This window comes from Sinohyriopsis cumingii, chromosome 16 (genome assembly GCF_028554795.1).
Source record: "Sinohyriopsis cumingii isolate HCF-2022 chromosome 16, ASM2855479v2, whole genome shotgun sequence".
Taxonomy (NCBI): domain Eukaryota; kingdom Metazoa; phylum Mollusca; class Bivalvia; order Unionida; family Unionidae; genus Sinohyriopsis; species Sinohyriopsis cumingii.
Window position 1 is genome coordinate 37830271 of NC_142976.1, and position 23918 is coordinate 37854188.

Consider the following 23918-nt stretch of genomic DNA (forward strand, 5'->3'; position numbering starts at 1 on the left):
TTAAGTGTTTGCCTTGCCATAATGCCAAGATTAAGATCAGTGTTTAAGCGTTTGCCTTGCCATAAGGCCAAGATTAAGATCAATGTTTAAGCATTTGCCTTGCCATAAGGCCAAGATTAAGATCAGTGTTTAAGCATTTGCCTTGTCATAAGGCCAAGATTAAGATCAGTGTTTAAGTGTTTGCCTTGCCATAATGCCAAGATTAAGATCAGTGTTTAAGTGTTTGCCTTGCCATAAGGCCAAGATTAAGATCAATGTTTAAGTGTTTGCCTGGCCTTAAGCCAAGTGAGTTTATAGTATGGTCCTTGTCTGTAATTTGTTATTTATCCACAGTTGCTGTTTACAACTTCTCATAAATTTGACTGAATGGATAGCAGCATGAAGATGTTTTAAAAATGTTCAGATCATGCTAATGTGCCATCAGATATGGCCACTGTTAATAAAAATATAAAAATTTGTAAAGGGCTTTTTCTTAAAAATGACCTGACATAATTTCACAAAATATGGCAGAAAGAAACCTGACATAGATGACTTTCAGATTTGTTCAAATGATGCCCTGTCTATATTCATAAATGCAAGTCGACAAATGGAATATTTGAGCACTGTGTATATATGAACATTCCTATGTTCACAACGTTGAAGAATTGTCTTAAAATTTGGCAGCTATTATTTAGGTACTGCATGACGATGCAGGAACCCTGTAATATTTACCTTATCTGTCTGTCTGTCTTTCCACCTGTCCATTCACATTTATACCAAATATCTGCAACCCTTACAAATAATCGGATGCTTTATTATAGTTGTATTGTCTACTGAATGTGCCTTTGAAAGGTTTCATCTTTTCAAATCCAGATTTGACAGAGTTATTGCCCTTTTTCAATGAATTTGGGATCTCAGCTACAACATATTCTTCAACCCAGAATAGCTCAGGAACCATTCAACATATTCTGATGCAGTTTGGTGTATACAGTGTTGCAAACATGCTGTGCCTTTTAGAATTCTAGTTACTAATTATATTATTAGTTTTATGGAAAAATGGGAACCAGCAATGATTGGTTGATAATGGGAGTAAAATGTTTGTAACGAGAGTCTTCTGTATGCTCATCCTATTTGAAACAGAAAAATAAAGACAATGTTTTATTGATGGAATTTCACTCCTTTTACAGACTTGACTTGGGAATTCCCATTGCTGAAATTAGCACCTGATTCTTTACATGCTGAATTTAAAACTTACATCAAACGCATATAATTTAAAAATTGCAGTAGCTCATCTGCTTTTCTCTCTACACAGAAATCTTTGCAGAAATATATAGGTTGAAAAATGTAAAGTTATTATAGTATCATGATGTTTATTATCATAGGTTTACTATGGGAGCTGTATTAGTACCGTGAGTCTTTTGTGGGCTTTGTCTCATCAACATTTTTTGATAGAATTACAACCCACAACAGTTAGGACATATTCAGCATGAGGTATGAATATTACTACATAGACCTCAGTGTGCTTTTTATGGGTTTTGTCTATCAACTCCATTTTTGGATAGAGTTATGGCCCTTGACAGTTGACGTCATATATTCTCATGGGATCTTGCTTGTTACCATAATAGCTTAAGCACCATTAAGTACATTATGATACAAAAAGGTATCAACATTGACACAAAGGCCAAGATGTACCTTTTATGGGTTTTGTTCCATACACTTCATTTTTGGACAGATTTAAGTCCCTGGTCAATTTACTTTATGTACATGTATGTGTATATGTATGTATGTATGTATGTATGTATGTATGTATATATATATATATATATATATATATATATATATATATATATATATATATATATATATATATATATATATATATATATATATATATATATATATTAAAATGGTAATATTAAAAGAGTAATGGCCCCTGAATGCCCCATCTTTCCTAAGTTTGGTCTCTGAGCACAAATTCCCTGTTGAGAGCCCTTCAGAACAAAGTGTATTGCACAGGGCTTTTGTAACATACCAGTCACTGATAGCCGCAGGTACATGATTGGAATGTGTGCATATCATTCTGTCATTATGATCTGATTTGTTTTAAAAGTTATTCTCCTTTTTGGTGTTAAATGTATGTACTCTGTGTCATAAATATTGTTGAAATTCATTAAAACCAGGCAGCCAATATTGACATGGAGTCAACATGTGGATATATTATTGTCATCATAAGATTTATTTGTTTGGGGATATGCACCTTTAGTTTGTTTTACCCACTGTGAATATTATTTTGCAAGTTCATAATTCATTGCTGCATTTTTTAAGTGTTGCTGTTTTTATGTACTTTCACCACTGATTTGGATGCGGGTGAGATGGGGCAGGGGCATCTCTATCCAGTGGAAAAACAACAAAAAAAATGTATGGTTCCACTGGAAATGCCATCATGGAATATGCCCCTTGAGAAACTTTGAAGTTTCTGTTAAAAATTGTAATATTAATTGCAGACTTCTTCCTTCTTTCAGACAGCAATGGGGTACACAGATGGTAAAAATTACACAGTGTCTGGTCACTGGGACCCCACTGAAGAGTGTTTTGCTGTCCTCAATACAGAAACACCCAAAGGTATAGTTCCACTTTCATTAGATAATCTTCATCTTATCACCCTCAGAAGTTTGGAGCAGATTAAGTCAAGTTTACAAACATTGCTGTAAAACATCATTGTTGAATTCTTCTTTCTAAATTTGTAAAGTGCTATTGATTTGTCCTTTTCCTCATGCAACATGTTTTCAAGTCAACAAAATCCTTCTCTAACATTTTGCAGTCATATAACATCCATGAGTCACATTGATAAAGACCATTTCTCTTAATATCGTTTTCAATTTAGACTGGTCTGCTGCATGTGTATCAAATTATAAAGAATCTGTGACATATGGTTTCACATTCAAGAAACCTTCTGCTTTCTTGGAACTGTTTCATGTATAGTTATTACAAACAGAAAATAAGGAAATTAGACGGAGGTCTAACGATGGATAAATGTGCAGCAACCATTAGTCACACAAGCCTTGAACTGTAATTGTTATTCATTGTCTTTGATCTGAACTTTTTAAAAAACTTTTTAACATGTAACCGGTTGCCCATTTTATTACCTAGGTTATTATCAACAATTTGGTACCCAAGTGCCCAGGTACCCATTGACAGCTTTACCAGTAACCCAATGAGAGTTATAAAGTCATCATCTTTTTCTGTTTAATCAACTCAACAGGTTACCAAGGCATTGCTATAACCATATATTCTATTAAAAATACAGTTAATCTGCTGTATCTGCTGTTGTTTTCTTTTTAAATCAAGGTTAATGATTTTCCTTAGAAATTGTTTGCTGTATGAACATTGTAGACCTTGATCTGCTGTTTGCATCTGGGAAATAATAACTTACACTGGAAATTGTATCAGCCATTCATGCCATCTTGACAATTACAAATATAATCTTGTCATGATAAATAAATTAATGATTAAAAATGAATTTCAGGGACTTCTGATGCATGATTTCAGGGACTTCTGATGCATGATTGACTTTGATTATACTAATGACATGTGATAACTGCCATTCACATTTTGTATTCCAGTCATATTAGTTACAAAGCTTCATATTATCAAAATGTTACATGATGGCAATTTTTAGAAAGCATTTAACCATAATTTTTTGCAAACAGTTGACTTCATGCGCTCCCATTATAAAGCCAGTTTCCATTAATAGAACCCTAGCTGAGTCATAACAAAGACTTATTTTAAAAAATGTTACTTGCTGCTGACTCACTTAGTGCTCAGAAGTAAGTGGTTAGTGTTTGGACTGGTTGGCATGGTGTCAGGATAATGTGACTGGGTGGGGCATGATGCTGCATATCTGCAGCATGATACCCATGTGCTGGACATCATAAAACTGCCACATGGCAGACATAGCGTTATGACTGAAAATTGTTAAAGCTAAGTTATAAATCCAAATCACACACCCACACACTCTACAGCATGATGCTTTAGTGCTAGACATCACTGTAAACTGCCACATTGCAGGCATTGTAGCAGTATGACTGAGAAATTGTTGTAGCTGTGTTAAAAATTCAAATCACACTCACACCAACTTTAGAACAGCAGCATATGATATTTTGTTACACCTTACAAAAACTGGTTAAACTTAAGGAAAAAAATCAACTGCCTTACTGAGACAGTCTTGATAGGGCTAGGAGGTCTGCCATTTTTGTTCTGTGATGGAGATCCAAGATGAATGGAGAAGGTCAATTTTTAATCTCCAAGTGGGTGGTTGAGAGAGTTTGCAAACCCAAGTTAACAGGTTTGGTTTAGATCAGACACATTTCTAGAAAACTAGGTGTTCTGGTTGATTCTATCAGGATGGGGCCAGACTTATCACACCAAGTGGTCCCTTCACCTGTAAGCCTTTCATTGGATCCACACATGTTAGTGGCATGTGATGTTAAATTTCTTTGCAGTGAGGTGGACTTGCAAGCTGCCCTCTTTCATCTATCTCGGATCCAGAGGCTTGACCAGTAGACTCTATGTCAATCATTTGGTATATATATCACTCAAATTGTGCAAACTACATTAAAATACACATCTTTGTGAATTATTGGCAATGAAATCAAATTGTCTCTGACTTTCAGAAATGCGAGTTTTCCTGACAGTTGCTATTGATCTAGTCATATATGGAATCCAGGAACCTGTTCGATTTGCTGTCGAAACTAAAGCAAAGATTTTTCCACAGAATGAAAAGTTTTGGTACCTGACCAGAAAACCACATGTGGAACAGTTTCATGTCAAGCTACAACAGGTATTTTGTTGTCTCTTTGTTTTTATGTACTTTTAATACTTCTTCCCTGTCTCTCTCCTACCACTACCCCTGCATCTCAACTACTCCCCAACTACTCCTTTTCCCTTCCCCCTCTCCTCCATCCCCAAGTTTTTCTTAAGTTATTTTTTTAAGTGGCAGGTTCAGGAGCTGTGTGATTCATTATATCAGATGCTTTAGAGAAATTTATCCAAGTGTGTCAGCATTAAAATTAATTTTACATTTTGGTATGTGCGTGGAATTAAAACATCTTGTCATTTTATTAGCTCACCAGGCCACAAGACCATGTGAGCTTATGGTACAGCGCTGCATCTGTTATTGACTGTCTGTTGCGTGTCAGTCAGCAAATACTGTCTTGAAGTACTTTTCAAAAACCAGTATACCGCTTTTGACAAAATTGGACTGAAAGCATCTGAACTTTTTCAAATTTGTACAAATGAAGCTTATCCACTATTACTTATGGCCACCATTATTAAACAGAATTCAAAGAACATAATTAGATTCACTCTGGCAGCATATGGGCATAAAGACCAGTTGTATACAAATTATACCAATCTGCAACAAAATATGACCACCATAACTAAATACAGAAATCTCGAATCAACTTCCTTCACCAAACTGCTTAATAGAATTTGATCAGACTTGATAGAGAGCATCATGGCATGAAGTTTGTACAACTGATGTCGGACTGCTATCATATATGGCCACCATTTCTAAATTTAGAGGGACCTTGAGTGTCCGAGTGGTCTAAAGTGCTTATCATTACAAGGTATGAAGCAATACAGAAGCTTTGCTATGGAAGGCCATTGCCACCAAAAAGATGAAAAAAAAGCAAAATAGGTAACTTTTAAGTACACAAATAAAGCTAAAATAAAACAAGCATGTTTGTAAAATAAATTTTTTAAAGCTGAGACCAAAAAAATCAGTATTCAAATTAAACAAACTAGGCACAAAATAACAGACACATGTCAAATGAAATGAAGAAAATACGAATCAAACAAGCAAATGCCAAATGAAATAACAATATTTAAATACTAAGATCTATAATTAAATAAACAAGGCACAAAGGAAACAGACAAATATCAAAAGAAACAAATAAATCACAAATGAAACAAGCAAATGAAATAAATGGTATTTAAATGAATATCATGCTGATTAAGCTAATGCAAAATGAAACAAAGTCACAACATAAAATGTTAAGAAACACACACACATACAATACCCATGCAAAAACATTTTAACATGGCACATAAGGTGGGACAAAACGATGTACCTAATACTGTTAGGCTGTTAAACAATGTACCTAATACTGTAAGGCTGTTAAACTATGTACCTAATACTGTAAGGCTGTTAAACGATGTACCTAATACTGTAAGGCTGTTAAACGATGTACCTAATACTGTAAGGTTGTTAAACGATGTACCTAATACTGTAAGGCTGTTAAACGATGTACCTAATACTGTAAGGCTGTTAAACAAAGTGCCTAATACTGTAAGGCTGTTAAACAATGTGCCTAATACTGTAAGGCTGTTAAACGATGTATCTAATACTGTAAGGCTGTTAAACGATGTGCCTAATATTGTAAGGCTGTTAAACGATGTGCCTAATACTGTAAGGCTGTTAAACGATGTACCTAATACTGTAAGGCTGTTAAACGATGTACCTAATACTGTAAGGCTGTTAAACAATGTGCCTAATACTGTAAGGCTGTTAAATGATGTACCTAATACTGTAAGGCTGTTAAACGATGTACCTAATAATGTAAGGCTGTTAAATGATGTACCTAATACTGTAAGGCTGTTAAACGAAGCAGTCCATTTGTTGTCATGCACCATAAACAGCTATAAAGTGAATAAAGGTGCTGCCCACTCTGACTCCAATGTCATTGACATCATCAATTTCCCCCTCAATATTATTAGGACATCATCAACATCAGCTACCCCAAGCATCATCATCAGTGAAAATGGTTATTTTGAAGAGTTTCTAATGTACATTGGTTTAATTGGTCATGAAATGTTTATTTTCCATTTCTTAGCATTTCAGTCCAATTCATGAGAACCTCATAAACCAATCCAGTGAATGGGTAGAGAGACTTGAAAGTATTTTACATGTAGTTTTATTAAATCCTGAATCTCTATTGAGAGAGAGCAAGATCTATGGATTTTCCCTGGATTCTGGTTTTTGCTCCACATACTAACCAGATGAATGATTATTTTTATAACATTAAAATCTCATTATAGTGGTAAATATATCATCCTCTGACATGGTGAGGATTTTATACCAAGCCTTTCATATATACTTTTTTTTCTTTGGCTTGAATATATTCTACTTTTTTATGGCACAAAAAAAGTCTGTAGTAAAGATAACTATCATCATCTTATCAAATAGATAACATGGTTCTGTGAATGTAAAGAATTTTCTTCGTCAGTGTTGTAACCATATTTATCTGCACATGAGAATAAAAAGTCTGTGTTGATACTTTTCAGGTATTAAGAATAGAGAGAAATACAAAGAAGTTATATTGTTATTAGGCGGTTATTAATAATGGCTAATTGATTGTCTAATAATCTTGGGTCTAGAGAGAAGTTTGCAGACATCACTAATTAGCTGGTGTTCACTGATGTATGGACAGATTTCATTGATAAAGGAAAGTATAAACTTTGAGAGGGTATAAACAATCTTGGAACTTTCATTTTCTTGTTTTATAGAAAATATAGAGATATTGTAAATGTAGATGTTTAATCAGCAAAGATAACTGGTCATTTTTTAAAAATAGTTTTAATGTATGTCAATAATTCATATATTATAGAAAATACAGCAAGCTGTTACAGTAAGCTATTACTATTAAGTCTAATTAATCATAAAAATACAGTGGATATATACAAAAAAATATGTTGCTAATAATGGATACAGAAGAATGAGCACACAAGTAGCTTTCATGCAAACTGGATTAGGATTTCTCTCTTGCTCTCCCCCTCTCTCTGACCCGTATATTAAACAAAATTCTTGACAGTATAGTATCCTTTACAAAAACTTAACATGCAGAACAATAGAGCACTTAAAACAGCACTTACACTTTATTGCCAACCCAGATCTAACAATCAACAATTACAAATTAGGCATTGCTTTTTTATAGCTGATTCACACCAAATGTTCAGCAACGTTCAACTTCATTGTTTATTAAGATTGAAAATGCAGTCCAATTTATTCTCAAGGTACGAATCTGCTAAACCCAAGAATGAGTATGTAATAAAGTTGTATTCAGCCCATCCAGTTTTTACCTGATAAGGATGAGGGGAGGAGTGGTTTTCATGAGCGCAGATGGATTTTCACTTGAAAGACTTCATATGAAGTCTAGTTGGTCGTAAATGAGATTAGTGCCAACCTGACAATCAGTATGGTTGCCTCAATGTTTTAAAGATTTTACACGTGTTACTCTTTTCCTTTATAATTGATTGATTTTACATAATTTTAACATCTTTACATATCATATTTTGTCTTGATGTACTTTATGTTTACCTTATCTGGAAAGATTGATGTTAAGTTTGTATAGAATTCTTCATTAACATTTTTCAAAGTTTTTCTTTAGTTAGTATTAGAACTTAAAAAATGTGGGTTGGTGTTTGAAACGTTCTTTCATTTATTAAAAAAGACTTTTAGAATTTCTCTAAAAACTCTTTGATTTAATAGTGGAATGGAAGTGTTAAAAAAATAGTTTCCCTTTGCAGAGGTGTGGGCGAGGGGATAATTGTTTTCTTTCTCGAATTATTTTACCAATCTTATTGTAGTGCTGATGTTGTTGTTCTTCATAATAACCACACTTATGTAGACAGTTGTCAGCTTAGCAGTCCAAATACGGAAGAGTAATTACATCACTATATTAGTATTTAAGGGAGTCATGAAAATGATGAGCATTATTTGCACTGTTGCAATACATTTCAACAAAGTCTGTGTGATGGTGGTCACATTTTATGCAAAACAGCATTATGATAGGATTTTTTTTATGTTAAATCACATCCCAATCATCAAAGAACTGAGATTAATGAAGTGAAGTTAACAGTAATTTCATTAATAAAATTCATCCCAGCATAATGGAATCCATGACGGTAATTTTGTTTATTAGGGTTCACACTATCTTGAGATGCCATCTTGTGGTTGACTAGTGTACACTAAGGGCTAATTAACCACGTATTTTATAGTTAACATGCAGGTACTCTATGACTTATGAGATATGTTGTAAAAGTCTTCATATCACTATTTTGAGGATTAAAAATGAACTATTACATGGGAAATAGAATCATAGTAGCTACAAACTGAATCATCATGCAGTACTTTGATTCATCGGGTAATGATCTAATCATGGATTATACAATTTTTATGGATGCTGCTTATGTCATGATTCATTCAGCCCAGAGGAGATGGGTTTTTTAAATAATGAAATAGATCTTTATCCCTATGTTACATTGTTCATGACTGCAAAACAAGATACAAAAGTAGAAAAAAGTCCACATAACTAGCTTGCTGCTGTAGCACAAGGATGCTACATATTTTATCTTGTTTCTTCCCTTATCATTTGTCATGTAATCCATCCAGTATTATCCCATTTTAGTTATTTATTTATTCATTCTTTTGGGGAAAATACATAACACAATTTCAGAATTTAAAAAGCAGTATATATTTTATAGAGTTTTAAAGTTTTTTATTACTTGGATAAATTAAAGAAGTTTTCAGCAAATTTATCGTCTTTTTCAAAAACTCAAGGAGCTTTTAAGTCAATTTCTCAAATAAAAGCATTTTTAATCTTATATGAACCATACATGTCTATCTGCTAATGTTAAATAACTAAGTTCATGTCAGAGAGTTAGCACATGTGGTCAGTGATTACGGTTTCAATATATATCAAAAGGTGATTCCTGGATCATGTCCCAGGGTCCATTTCTTTCCTTCAGGGACACAGTTCCAGTGGCTTAAGTTGTTAGAGCATCCCCCTTGGAAGTGGGAGGTCACAGGTTCAAACCCTGACCAAGTCATACCAAAGACTTATGTTTTTTTTTTAAATGGTACCAGCAGCTGCCTCGCTTATCACTCAGCATTAAAAGATTAGTGTTAGGACTGGGTGACCTGGGGTCAGGATAATGTGACTGGGTGGGACATGATGCTACATGTCTGCAGCGTGATACCCAATTGCTAGACATCACTATAAAACTGCCATACGACAGACATTGTAGCAGTATGACAGAAAACTAAGTTAAAACTCCAAATCACCTACCCACACACTCCAGTGACTTTGTTCTGGAGTATAACTTGAACATTGTTAGGTCCGAACCACTTAATATACATGTAACTTTATGTCGCTGACATATCCCTCCTTGCCAATGGAATTAACACAAGGACTGAAATGTAGGCCAAGGGAGGCAATTCCAGTGTAGGGTCCTGATTATTAATTGTAGTTATTACCCTTAGTACTTGATGGTAGTAGTGAAAGAATGGAAGAAGATACTTTTAGAAGGAAATTACTACAGTAAATCATTTTACCAGAAATGTTACATATGTTAATACATATTTACTGGCTTGCATCATGTAAATAATTAGACCTGCTGTTGTCCTTGTGACAGTATATCTGTTAAAATTGTGTGTTCCTTTGTGTGTTAGGTGTGAATGTGTGTGTGTGTGTATATATATATATATATATATACATATATATATATATATATATATATATATATATATATATATATATATATATATATATATATATATATATATATATATATATATATATATATATATAATTCATGGCACATGACTATATTATGTGTAATGTTTGTTCGTGACTAAATTGTAGTCATGACTGTAAATTGTAGTGATAGTCTGTAAAGAAGATATTTCATAGCTAAATTTATACACAGGTATAGATTCTGTTTTAAGATATTACAGTGTCTGTAGATTGCATAGGATATGTTAAAAGATGCTGTCATGTTTCTAATAGTAAATATGTATTAAAGTTTGGAGATATTTATGGTTGGCTAGTTAAAGTCATGTGGTTGAGTATTGTGACATAGGTCATGTAAATAGGTATTGTGAAATATTAGATTGAGTAGTAAGGTCTTTTGCCTTGGGTGTATTGTGACATATAGTCATAATAGACTCTTTGTAGTGTATATGAGGAGAGAACTCGGCAATTAATTCATTTATGTTTGGGATTCTTAGTTCATATGTTTTTGTGTTACAATCAGTCAATAGATGTGTTTAATGTTTAGAGATAATTTGAGAGGAGACATTTGTTTAGATTACTCAATGGAACTACAAAATGTTCTTTGGGCAGAAATATTACTTTGAGACTATTGTGAATTATTTGAAGGAGTTCTGGACAATGCCATTTTGATACATCAGGACTGTTGACAGACCAGTGTATTCGAAGATTTGAAATTCATTTGGAACATTCAGTTCTTTTGGACTTGAATAGAACTTTTGGAGTTTATTTTGGATTCAGTTCATAACACTGTAAGTTCTTCTTAAGTTTTCATTTTTTAACTTTGAGAATCAAATTATTTGTCAAGTTTTACAAAACATGTTGGTTTTGCTTCTTTCTGTTATTTTTTTTATAATCATAGAGTCCTAATATGTGATTCCATGTTTTAAAAACTAACTGAAGAAATGGTTATATACCAGGGAATGGTTCAAAATAGTGCCTCTTCTGTGGAGCCAGAAGAAAGAAAGAAGAAATGCTTATGATAAAAACAACCACAGTAATGATCATTAAGTTCCCCACCTTGTAAGAAGTGGATATCATCATTAATTTTATGCTAGACTGTAAATTATTGGATTTTCTGAGAGAAATAATCTTCATATTTTTATACAGTGAAATATGGTAAATATTTTTCACTGCCCATCATAGACATTGATAATGTTATGAAAAAGCAATTTTTTAAATTGTGAATAATGCTAGTGTGGTCTAGTGGTAAATATGGCTTCTTTGCACACAGACAACCCTGGTTCAGATCCAACAATGGGCAAATACGATTTTTTTCTTCATTTTGTCAAGTGCTGTTTTACCTTTTATTGTGAAATAGGATTATTTTACTGCTTATTCTCGGTGCAAATTTAGACAGAACACAGCAGAACATAAATGGCCGGCTTCTTACATTAGTGTTGTTCCGATTATCGATTATAATCGATCATCAGTGTGTTGGTTGGGCAAACCAATAAGATAATGGATGGTGAAACGCCATAATTGATTGTTTGTAAAGGGAGACTACTTCATTTTAGTTGCATGCAAAACACAATGATTAGTAAAACTCTTATGTAAATAGTAAGCTAAATAGGGCTTCCAATCCACTAAAGTTAATCTGAATTATTTATTCCCTTCACAACTTACAAATATAAAACCATACCATATTCCATAGGTGCAAACTTTCATTAGTTAGGAACATAATGTCATGATTACATGATTAAGCTGTTAAATTGTTGAATTAATAAATCTGAATACATTCTGATGATTTGTTTCAGTTTAAATGCAAACTCCTTTGTAGTATTGTAAATAATGTCAAACAAGGAAACCATGCCCATCTGTGCTTTAAATTAAAAGCACTTCACATATGAATGAAAGGATTAGTGGGATTGCAATAGAATTTCAGTTTCATGAGATTGATCAGCCATAAAAATTTCCTTTCATTTAACAAAGTTGTAGAACAAAAATAACACAATAGAAAAATGTAATATTTTTATCAGGTTAAAGTATACATGTCATTAAAAGAGATTACTCTTGTACATTTATTAGCATTTTGAACTCTTAAATGTATAACAAACAAAAATTAAAATTGCTCTTTGTAGCCAACTATAATCAATTATCAGTTGGTTCAGTGGAACCAATTATGGATTATGAAATTGTGATGGATTTTCATCACTAGCTTACATAAGGATGTGGGATACAGTAAGAAATCTGCTGTTTCAGTGTGTTATACATATCACTAGCCAATATGTTTGAGCAAGAAATAAAAAGAAAATTTGCTTTCTCTTAAGTGAATTACAAATATATTTCATCTCATGAGTGAAAAACTTGAGTATTTTCACTCATGGCTTTACCCACTTGATGAAATAAGTATTATTCACTTGGGGCAAGTAAATATCCCTCTCTGTTGGACGTTTTCTTTAACAATTATTGTTGAAATAACTGAAATTTAGCAAAGATTTATATATGGTCTCCTCAGGTAATTCCTTTGTGTGTACGGTAATAGAATTGTGAAAGGGACATTTGCCCTATTATACCTTTTGATATGAAAGCAAACTAAAAATAGAAATAATTTGTTTTTATTTAGCTTGCAAGCTCTGTTCATAATGCGATCTGTAGACTGTTATGTATATTTAAATTGCTTTGTTAGTTAGTTTTATGTTATTTTATTACATGCTGTAGTAATGTAACATTGTATGTTGGACTTGACCTTGTCCAAAATTGAGTTCATTTCTGCTAGACCTGATTGGCAATTTTTTTATTTCATTCGTTGTAAGCAACTATACATAGCTAAATTATTCTCTATGTGTATGTGTTTAAAATCATTATTATTATTAATAGGAGAAGTAAATATGTTAATTTGGATCTAGGTTTTGGTATTTCATAAGTGAATTATACATAATCCAGGTTATTATTTTGTAAACATCAGGACCATTCCTTAAGGTTATTTTCCATTAGGTAATGTTTTTTTATATAGAAAATGCTAATTGTGACCTGAGGTCAAGTAGAGAGAGATATATAGTGTAACTGAGGATTTTATCAGTTGCTTTAACATCTAGCACCTAGAAATTGTATTATATGTTGTGACCAGTAATTTGGGCTAGAATTTTATTTCTTCAAATTATTGAATTGAAGTGATTATTTTCTCTGGAAATATAAAAGTGCTCTGATAACATTCTTGGATGGAGACATTCACTGGAATGTATAGTGTATTCAAACCTGCAATTATATTTCTGTGAGTCATCAAAAGACTGTTGGCACATCAACACACTAGGAGCTATAACAGAGACATCATCGCCATCAGTTTTTGGATTTATTCAGGACTTGTACTGAGTTATATTTAGGACTTTAAATAGGACTTATGTCTGTAATTCTTGGATTATTTGGGGGTTTAATTCACAATGCTATAAATTTTCATTTCTCATTTTCGCTTTGTATTCTAGGGAAATAATTGTTTTGTTAAATTTCACAAAGCTTGTTGTCTTTCACTCTCTTCTGTTAAGAGCATAGACTCGTAACAAGACAGATCTTTTTACAATATGATACGGTAGGAAAACCATAATATCAATGTGTATATTTCACCACACAATTCCTGATGTTAAAAATAGATAGTTCCTGTTGCAATATCCATCCATATATCTGAAAATAAGACCATGAATATGCAGTTAGCAGTGAAGATATGGTCTTCCTCTTTTAAAAACTTTGAACTCATGGTCATCCTGCTCTAAACAATTTGAACATGTGGTCATCCTGCTCTAAAACATTTGAATGTATGGTTATCCTGTGCTAAACAATTTGAACACATGGTCATCCTGCTCTAAACAATTTGAACATGTGGTCATCCTGTGCTAAACATTTTGAACACATGGTCATCCTGTGCTAAACAATTTGAACATATGGTCATCCTGCTCTAAATGATTTGAACATGTGGGCATCCTGTGCTAAACAGTTTGAACACATGGTCATCCTGCTCTAAATGATTTGAACATATGGTCATCCTGTGCTAAACGATTTGAACATATGGTCATCCTGTGCTAAACAAGTTGAACACATGGTCATTCTGCTCTAAATGATTTGAACACATGGTCATCCTGCTTCAAATGATTTGAACACGTAGTAATTCTGCTGTAAAAAATTGGAACACTGGTTATTCTGCTCTAAACAATGTGAACACATGGTCATTCTCCTCTAAACGATTTGAACACATGGTTATCCTGCTCTAAAAGATTTGAACACATGGTAATCCTGCTCTAAAAGATTCGAACACATGGTAATCCTGCTCTAAAAGATTTGAACACATGGTAATCCTGCTCTAAAAGATTTGAACACATGGTAATCCTGTTCTAAAAGATTTGAACACACGGTAATCCTGCTCTAAAAGATTTGAACACATGGTAATCCTGCTCTAAAAGATTTGAACACATGGTAATCCTGCTCTAAAAGATTTGAAAATGTGGTCATCATGTTCTAAAAGATTTTAAATTTTCTTCAAAGTGTTGATGAAATGATGCTTAAATCATTAAATGTTTTATAATGTTGATTGGTTTTACTATTACTTGAGCATGAAGTAATCATTAAACTGCATTTTTTTAGATGCAAATATTATAAAAATGAAATGCTAAATCCTCAGTTTTAACATTTTTATTTTATTTTATTTTATTCATTTATTTTTTTTATTCATTTTATTTTTGTCAAGTGTACTCAATTTAGCTAGTAGTACTACAGTCATAACAAAACATGCACACTTGAGTTTTACTATTTTCTGATGATTGGGAAGTCAAAAGTCAAATCACAATGAATCAGAGAAGGAATAATGGTTTCTGCATAAGTTTAATCGCAGCCCATGTACATGTACTGTGAGTAAGTTTGTGCATGGTTTGCACTTTGGCAAGAAAGAAATCTATTGTTTTGGGAGTGAGAAGAGAATAAGCTATAAATGTTAATATAGAGATCGTACAATTCAAGGCCACAGCAGCCCAAATAAAGAATATTTATTTCCTTCAATACGTACAGCTAGGGTCTACTCTAGGACATGTGATTGAAGGATTCGTGCCAGTGCCTATAGATTGTGCTAAAATATAAACCAGATATGTACAAATCATGCATAATAGTGGCACTCACACCTTTGATTACTTGTTTGGTAAACAATCTGACATCATTCTGTCCCTCCCTGTTAAATACATGAGATTTTAATTTATAGACTAAAACTTATCATCCAGATAGAAAAAAGCATCATATTAAGTACAAAATACAGTTAGTGAACCAAACTAAAATATTTGGCTACCCTCAAATGAACCGCTCCAATGGCCTAGTGGTTAGAGCATCCACCTCAGATGTGTGAGGTCATGGGTTCAATCCCCGGCCAAGTCATACCAAAGACTTATAAAAATGGTACTAACAGCTGCCTCGCGTGGTGCTCAGCATTAAGAGGTTAGTGTTAGGATTGGTCGGCCTGGTGTCAGGATAATGTGACTGGGTGGGACATAATGCTACATGTCTGCGGCATTATGTCCCAGTGCTAAACATTACTGTTAACTGCCACACTGCAGACATCATTGTGATATTACTGAAGAATTGTGAAAGCTATGTTAAAAGTCCAAATCACACACACACACACCCTCAAATGAAAATGCTGTGTACACTTGACTATAGAGCAATCACTGCATTCAATTCCTTCTTATGTAATATAACATTAACCATTCCCAGCCTAAAGTTGCACACTTGTCCATAGCAAACAACAGTTTTAATTTCCTTCAACATGAGTAATAAAAACTGCATTGCCAAAAGTAAAATTCCATGTTTTGTGAAACCTTTATTTTCATTCAAGTAGGTACCAGTATCTAGTACTTCAAAAATGCTCAGAGACACAGAAGTGGGACATTATCCAAAATAGGCAACTGTATCTCAGACCCCCCCCCTTTTTCTAATAATGATCACATAATTGTTGATGGTGACCATGTGAATTTTGATGTTACTGAATGTCAAGAAAACAAAAAGAAAGGTACACAACTGTAAGACTCTGACCCTTGCAAAGTCATCTAAGAAAATGAAAAGCAAGAAATACAGGCAATTCTTTCAGAAATTTAATTTTAACTAAGTCTCTTAAATTGTGTGTACAACTGATTCCCATCTACAGAAAGGTCTTTGTGTAAATTTATTATATTTTATCATTAAACTTTTTGTCAAATAGCCACCACCCTCCATTTGGAAAACTCCCCCAGTTTTTTAGATGTAGGGGAAAATTAACATTGCACCTCTACATTTTCAATTTTTGAGTAATCTTTATATAGTGTGTATAACGCTATCTACACCCCTTTTTTCATCATGGTATTCCTTTTGTATAGGAAGGTACCTATTGCTTTAGGGTTAAGATCATTTTTATCGGCCAGTCTTATTCAGGATCGGGCATACCTGTGAGTGCCTAAGTACAGAAATATCAAGAACAGGGAACTGTTTATAGTACATTGTTACAGTTCATTATGGAATTTCTCAGTTAAAATAAAAACCATTTTAATGTTTTTTTCAATCATTTACTTACTCTAGACATGTCCACTTGCTTGTGAATTGTAATAGCTGCATTCATAAACAAGGACAATATGCAAGGGTTAAAATAGTAATGCTACAAAAATGTCAATTAATTGGTTTCCCATTTTCCATTTGGCTTCACAACAGTACAGTATTATCAACATTATTTATCAATCAATAAAACAACAGTACAATGTTATCATCAATAAAACAACAGTACATTGTTATCATCAATAAAACAACAGTACAATGTTATCATCAATAAAACAACAGTGCAATGTTATCATCAATAAAACAACAGTACAATGTTATCATCAATAAAACAACAGTGCAATGTTATCATCAATAAAACAACAGTGCAATGTTATCATCAATAAAACAACAGTGCAATGTTATCATCAATAAAACAACAGTACAATGTTATCATCAATAAAACAACAGTACAATGTTATCATCAATAAAACAACAGTGCAATGTTATCATCAATAAAACAACAGTACAATGTTATCATCAATAAAACAACAGTGCAATGTTATCATCAATAAAACAACAGTACAATGTTATCATCAATAAAACAACAGTACAATGTTATCAATAAAACAACAGTACATTGTTATCATCAATAAAACAACAGTACATTGTTATCATCAATAAAACAACAGTACAGTGTTATCATCAGTAAAACAACAGTACAATGTTATCATCAATAAAGCAACAGTACATTGTTATCATCAATAAAACAACAGTGCAATGTTATCATCAATAAAACAACAGTACAATGTTATCATCAATAAAACAACAGTACAATGTTATCATCAATAAAACAACAGTACAATGTTATCATCAATAAAACAACAGTGCAATGTTATCATCAATAAAACAACAGTGCAATGTTATCATCGATAAAACAACAGTACAATGTTATCATCAATAAAACAACAGTACAATGTTATCAATAAAACAACAGTACATTGTTATCATCAATAAAACAACAGTACATTGTTATCATCAATAAAACAACAGTACAGTGTTATCATCAGTAAAACAACAGTACAATGTTATCATCAATAAAGCAACAGTACATTGTTATCATCAATAAAACAACAGTACATTGTTATCATCAGTAAAACAACAGTACAATGTTATCATCAATAAAACAACAGTACAATGTTATCATCAATAAAACAACAGTACAGTGTTATCATCAGTAAAACAACAGTACAATGTTATCATCAATAAAACAACAGTACATTGTTATCATCAATAAAACAACAGTACATTGTTATCATCAGTAAAACAACAGTACAATGTTATCATCAATAAAACAACAGTACAATGTTATCATCAATAAAACAACAGTACAGTGTTATCAGTAAAACAACAGTACAATGTTATCATCAATAAAACAACAGTACATTGTTATCATCAATAAAACAACAATACATTCTTATCATCAGTAAAACAACAGTACAATGTTATCATCAATAAAACAACAGTACAATGTTATCATCAATAAAACAACAGTGCAATGTTATCATCAATAAAACAACAGTGCAATGTTATCATCAATAAAACAACAGTACATTGTTATCATCAATAAAACAACAGTGCAATGTTATCATCAATAAAACAACAGTACAATGTTATCATCAATAAAACAACAGTACAATGTTATCATCAATAAAACAACAGTGCAATGTTATCATCAATAAAACAACAGTGCAATGTTATCATCAATAAAACAACAGTACAATGTTATCATCAATAAAACAACAGTGCAATGTTATCATCAATAAAACAACAGTGCAGTGTTATCATCAATAAAACAACAGTGCAATGTTACCATCAATAAAACAACAGTACAATGTTATCATCAATAAAACAACAGTGCAATGTTATCATCAATAAAACAACAGTACAGTGTTATCATCAATAAAACAACAGTGCAATGTTATCATCAATAAAACAACAGTACAATGTTATCATCAATAAAACAACAGTGCAATGTTATCATCAATAAAACAACTACAGTGTTATCATCAATAAATCAACAGTACAATGTTATCATCAATAAAACAACAGTACAATGTTATCATCAATAAAACAACAGTACATTGTTATCATCAATAAAACAACAGTACAGTGTTATCATCAATAAAACAACAGTGCAATGTTATCATCAATAAAACAACAGTGCAATGTTATCATCAATAAAACAACAGTACAATGTTATCATCAATAAAACAACAGTACATTGTTATCATCAATAAAACAACAGTACAATGTTATCATCAATAAAACAACAGTACATTGTTATCATCAATAAAACAACAGTACAATGTTATCATCAATAAAACAACAGTACAATGTTATCATCAATAAAACAACAGTACATTGTTATCATCAATAAAACAACAGTACAATGTTATCATCAATAAAACAACAGTAAAATGTTATCATCAATAAAAGAACAGTACAATGTTATCATCAATAAAACAACAGTACAATGTTATCATCAATAAAAGAACAGTACAATGTTATCATCAATAAAACAACAGTACAGTGTTATCATCAATAAAAGAACAGTACAATGTTATCATCAATAAAACAACCATGCAATGTTATCATCAATAAAACAACCGTGCAATGTTATCATCAATAAAACAACCGTGCAATGTTATCATCAATAAAACAACCGTACAATGTTATCATCAATAAAACAACAGTACAATGTTATCATCAATAAAACAACAGTGCAATGTTATCATCAATAAAACAACAGTACAATGTTATCATCAATAAAACAACAGTGCAATGTTATCATCAATAAAACAACAGTACAATGTTATCATCAATAAAACAACAGTACATTGTTATCATCAATAAAACAACAGTACAATGTTATCATCAATAAAACAACAGTATATTGTTCTCATCAATTAAACAACAGTACCTTGTTATCATCAATAAAACAACAGTACATTGTTATCATCAATAAAACAACAGTACATTGTTATCATCAGTAAAACAACAGTACATTGTTATGATCAGTAAAACAACAGTACAATGTTATCATCAGTAAAACAACAGTACAATGTTATCATCAATAAAACAACAGTACATTGTTATCATCAATAAAACAACAGTACAATGTTATCATCAATAAAACAACAGTACAATCTTATCATCAATAAAACAACAGTACAATGTTATCATCAATAAAACAACAGTACAAGGTTATCATGAATAAAACAACAGTTCAATGTTATCATCAATAAAACAACAGTACAGTGTTATCATCAATAAAACAACAGTACAATGTTATCATCAATAAAACAACAGTGCATTGTTATCATGAATAAAACAACAGTACAGTGTTATCATCAATAAAACAACAGTACAATGTTATCATCAATAAAACAACAGTTCAATGTTATCATCAATAAAACAACAGTACAGTGTTATCATCAATAAAACAACAGTTCAATGTTATCATCAATAAAACAACAGTACATTGTTATCATCAATAAAACAACAGTACATTGTTATCATCAATAAAACAACAGTACATTGTTATCATCAATAAAACAACAGTACATTGTTATCATCAATAAAACAACAGTACATTGTTATCATCAATAAAACAACAGTACATTGTTATCATCAATAAAACAACAGTACATTGTTATCATCAGTAAAACAACAGTACAATGTTATCATCAGTAAAACAACAGTACAATGTTATCATCAATAAAACAACAGTGCATTGTTATCATCAATAAAACAACAGTGCAATGTTATCATCAATAAAACAACAGTGCAGTGTTATCATCAATAAAACAACAGTGCAATGTTATCATCAATAAAACAACAGTGCAATGTTATCATCAATAAAACAACAGTGCAATGTTATCATCAATAAAACAACAGTGCAATGTTATCATCAATAAAACAACAGTACAATGTTATCATCAATAAAACAACAGTGCAATGTTATCATCAATAAAACAACAGTACATTGTTATCATCAATAAAACAACAGTACATTGTTATCATCAATAAAACAACAGTACATTGTTATCATCAATAAAACAACAGTACAATGTTATCATCAATAAAACAACAGTACATTGTTATCATCAATAAAACAACAGTACATTGTTATCATCAGTAAAACAACAGTACAATGTTATCATCAGTAAAACAACAGTACAATGTTATCATCAATAAAACAACAGTGCATTGTTATCATCAATAAAACAACAGTACAATGTTATCATCAATAAAACAACAGTGCAGTGTTATCAATAAAACAACAGTGCAATGTTATCATCAATAAAACAACAGTGCAATGTTATCATCAATAAAACAACAGTGCAATGTTATCATCAATAAAACAACAGTGCAATGTTATCATCAATAAAACAACAGTACAATGTTATCATCAATAAAATAACAGTGCAATGTTATCATCAATAAAACAACAGTGCAATGTTATCATCAATAAAACAACAGTGAAATGTTGTCATCAATAAAACAACAGTGCAATGTTATCATCAATAAAACAACAGTGCAATGTTATCAATAAAACAACAGTGCAATGTTATCATCAATAAAACAACAGTACAATGTTATCATCAATAAAACAACAGTGCAATGTTATCATCAATAAAACAACAGTGCGATGTTATCAATAAAACAACAGTACAGTGTTATCATCAATAAAACAACAGTGCAATGTTATCATCAATAAAACAACAGTACATTGTTATCATCAATAAAACAACAGTGCAATGTTATCATCAGTAAAACAACAGTGCAATGTTATCATCAATAAAACAACAGTGCAATGTTATCATCAATAAAACAACAGTACAATGTTATCATCAATAAAACAACAGTACATTGTTATCATCAATAAAACAACAGTACATTGTTATCATCAATAAAACAACAGTACATTGTTATCATCAATAAAACAACAGTACATTGTTATCATCAATAAAACAACAGTACATTGTTATCATCAATAAAACAACAGTACATTGTTATCATCAATAAAACAACAGTGCAATGTTATCATCAATAAAACAACAGTACAATGTTATCATCAATAAAACAACAGTACATTGTTATCATCAATAAAACAACAGTACATTGTTATCATCAATAAAACAACAGTACATTGTTATCATCAATAAAACAACAGTACATTGTTATCATCAGTAAAACAACAGTACATTGTTATCATCAATAAAACAACAGTACATTGTTATCATCAATAAAACAACAGTACATTGTTATCATCAATAAAACAACAGTACAATGTTATCATCAGTAAAACAACAGTACAATGTTATCATCAGTAAAACAAAAGTACATTGTTATCATCAATAAAACAACAGTACATTGTTATCATCAATAAAACAACAGTACAATGTTATCATCAATAAAACAACAGTACAATGTTATCATCAATAAAACAACAGTTCAGTGTTATCATCAATAAAACAACAGTACAGTGTTAGCATCAATAAAACAACAGTACAGTGTTATCATCAATAAAACAACAGTTCAATGTTATCATCAATAAAACAACAGTACAGTGTTATCATCAATAAAACAACAGTACATTGTTATCATCAATAAAACAACAGTACAGTGTTATCATCAATAAAACAACAGTACAGTGTTATCATCAATCAAACAACAGTACAGTGTTATCATCAATAAAACAACAGTATATTGTTATCATCAATAAAACAACAGTACAGTGTTATCATCAATAAAACAACAGTACATTGTTATCATCAATAAAACAACAGTACAGTGTTATCATCAATAAAACAACAGTACATTGTTATCATCAATAAAACAAAAGTACAGTGTTATCATCAATAAAACAACAGTGCAATGTTATCATCAATAAAATAACAGTGCAATGTTATCACCAATAAAACAACAGTACAATGTTATCACCAGTACAGTGTTATCACCAATAAAACAACAGTACAGTGTTATCACCAATAAAACAACAGTACAGTGTTATCACCAATAAAACAACAGTACAGTGTTATCACCAATAAAACAACAGTACAGTGTTATCACCAATAAAACAACAGTACAGTGTTATCACCAATAAAACAACAGTACAGTGTTATCACCAATAAAACAACAGTACAGTGTTATCACCAATAAAACAACAGTACAGTGTTATCACCAATAAAACAACAGTACATTGTTATCATCAATAAAACAACAGTACAGTGTTGGCATCAATAAAACAACAGTACATTGTTATCATCAATAAAACTACAGTACATTGTTAGCATCAATAAAACAACAGTACAATGTTATCATCAATAAAACAACAGTATATTGTTATCATCAATAAAACAACAGTACAATGTTATCATCAATAAAACAACAGTACAGTGTTATCATCATGCATCATCAATAAAACAACAGCAGTAATATTAAGAAACATTTTCATTTGGTACCATACATACATGAGGAATAGAGTTATCAGTCTTTCTTCACAAATTTAAATACTTAGGATACCAAGGCCAAAATCATACTTATAGAAAAAATGACACTGATTTCATGATCCATCTAAATTCTACATACATTCATTGCTGGGATACAAGTTCATGTCACTTTGTGATTTCATATCCATACTTTATTGCCATCACATTTCATTCATCAGATTGTAATTGAGTTCATTTTGATGGGCGGTTATTTTTGTCCCTGTTTAATCTTCCTTGAGGAAATCAACACTTTGACCAATAGGATTATTAGTCATGAGGTGTGGTAAATATGTAAAAA

General features: G+C 31.5%; 1 protein-coding gene across 2 annotated transcripts in view; it reads left to right on the plus strand.

Annotated features, from left to right (window-relative positions):
• The window catches only part of LOC149780231 (rab GTPase-activating protein 1-like), a 116187-nt gene that overhangs the window by 38882 nt on the left and 53387 nt on the right, over positions 1-23918 (plus strand). For both annotated transcript variants that reach the window (XM_089937010.1, XM_089937011.1), the window contains 2 exons: positions 2502-2601; positions 4653-4819. In XM_089937010.1, the coding sequence (XP_089793136.1) occupies positions 2502-2601; positions 4653-4819 (267 nt within the window). The remainder of the gene's footprint in view (positions 1-2501; positions 2602-4652; positions 4820-23918) is intronic.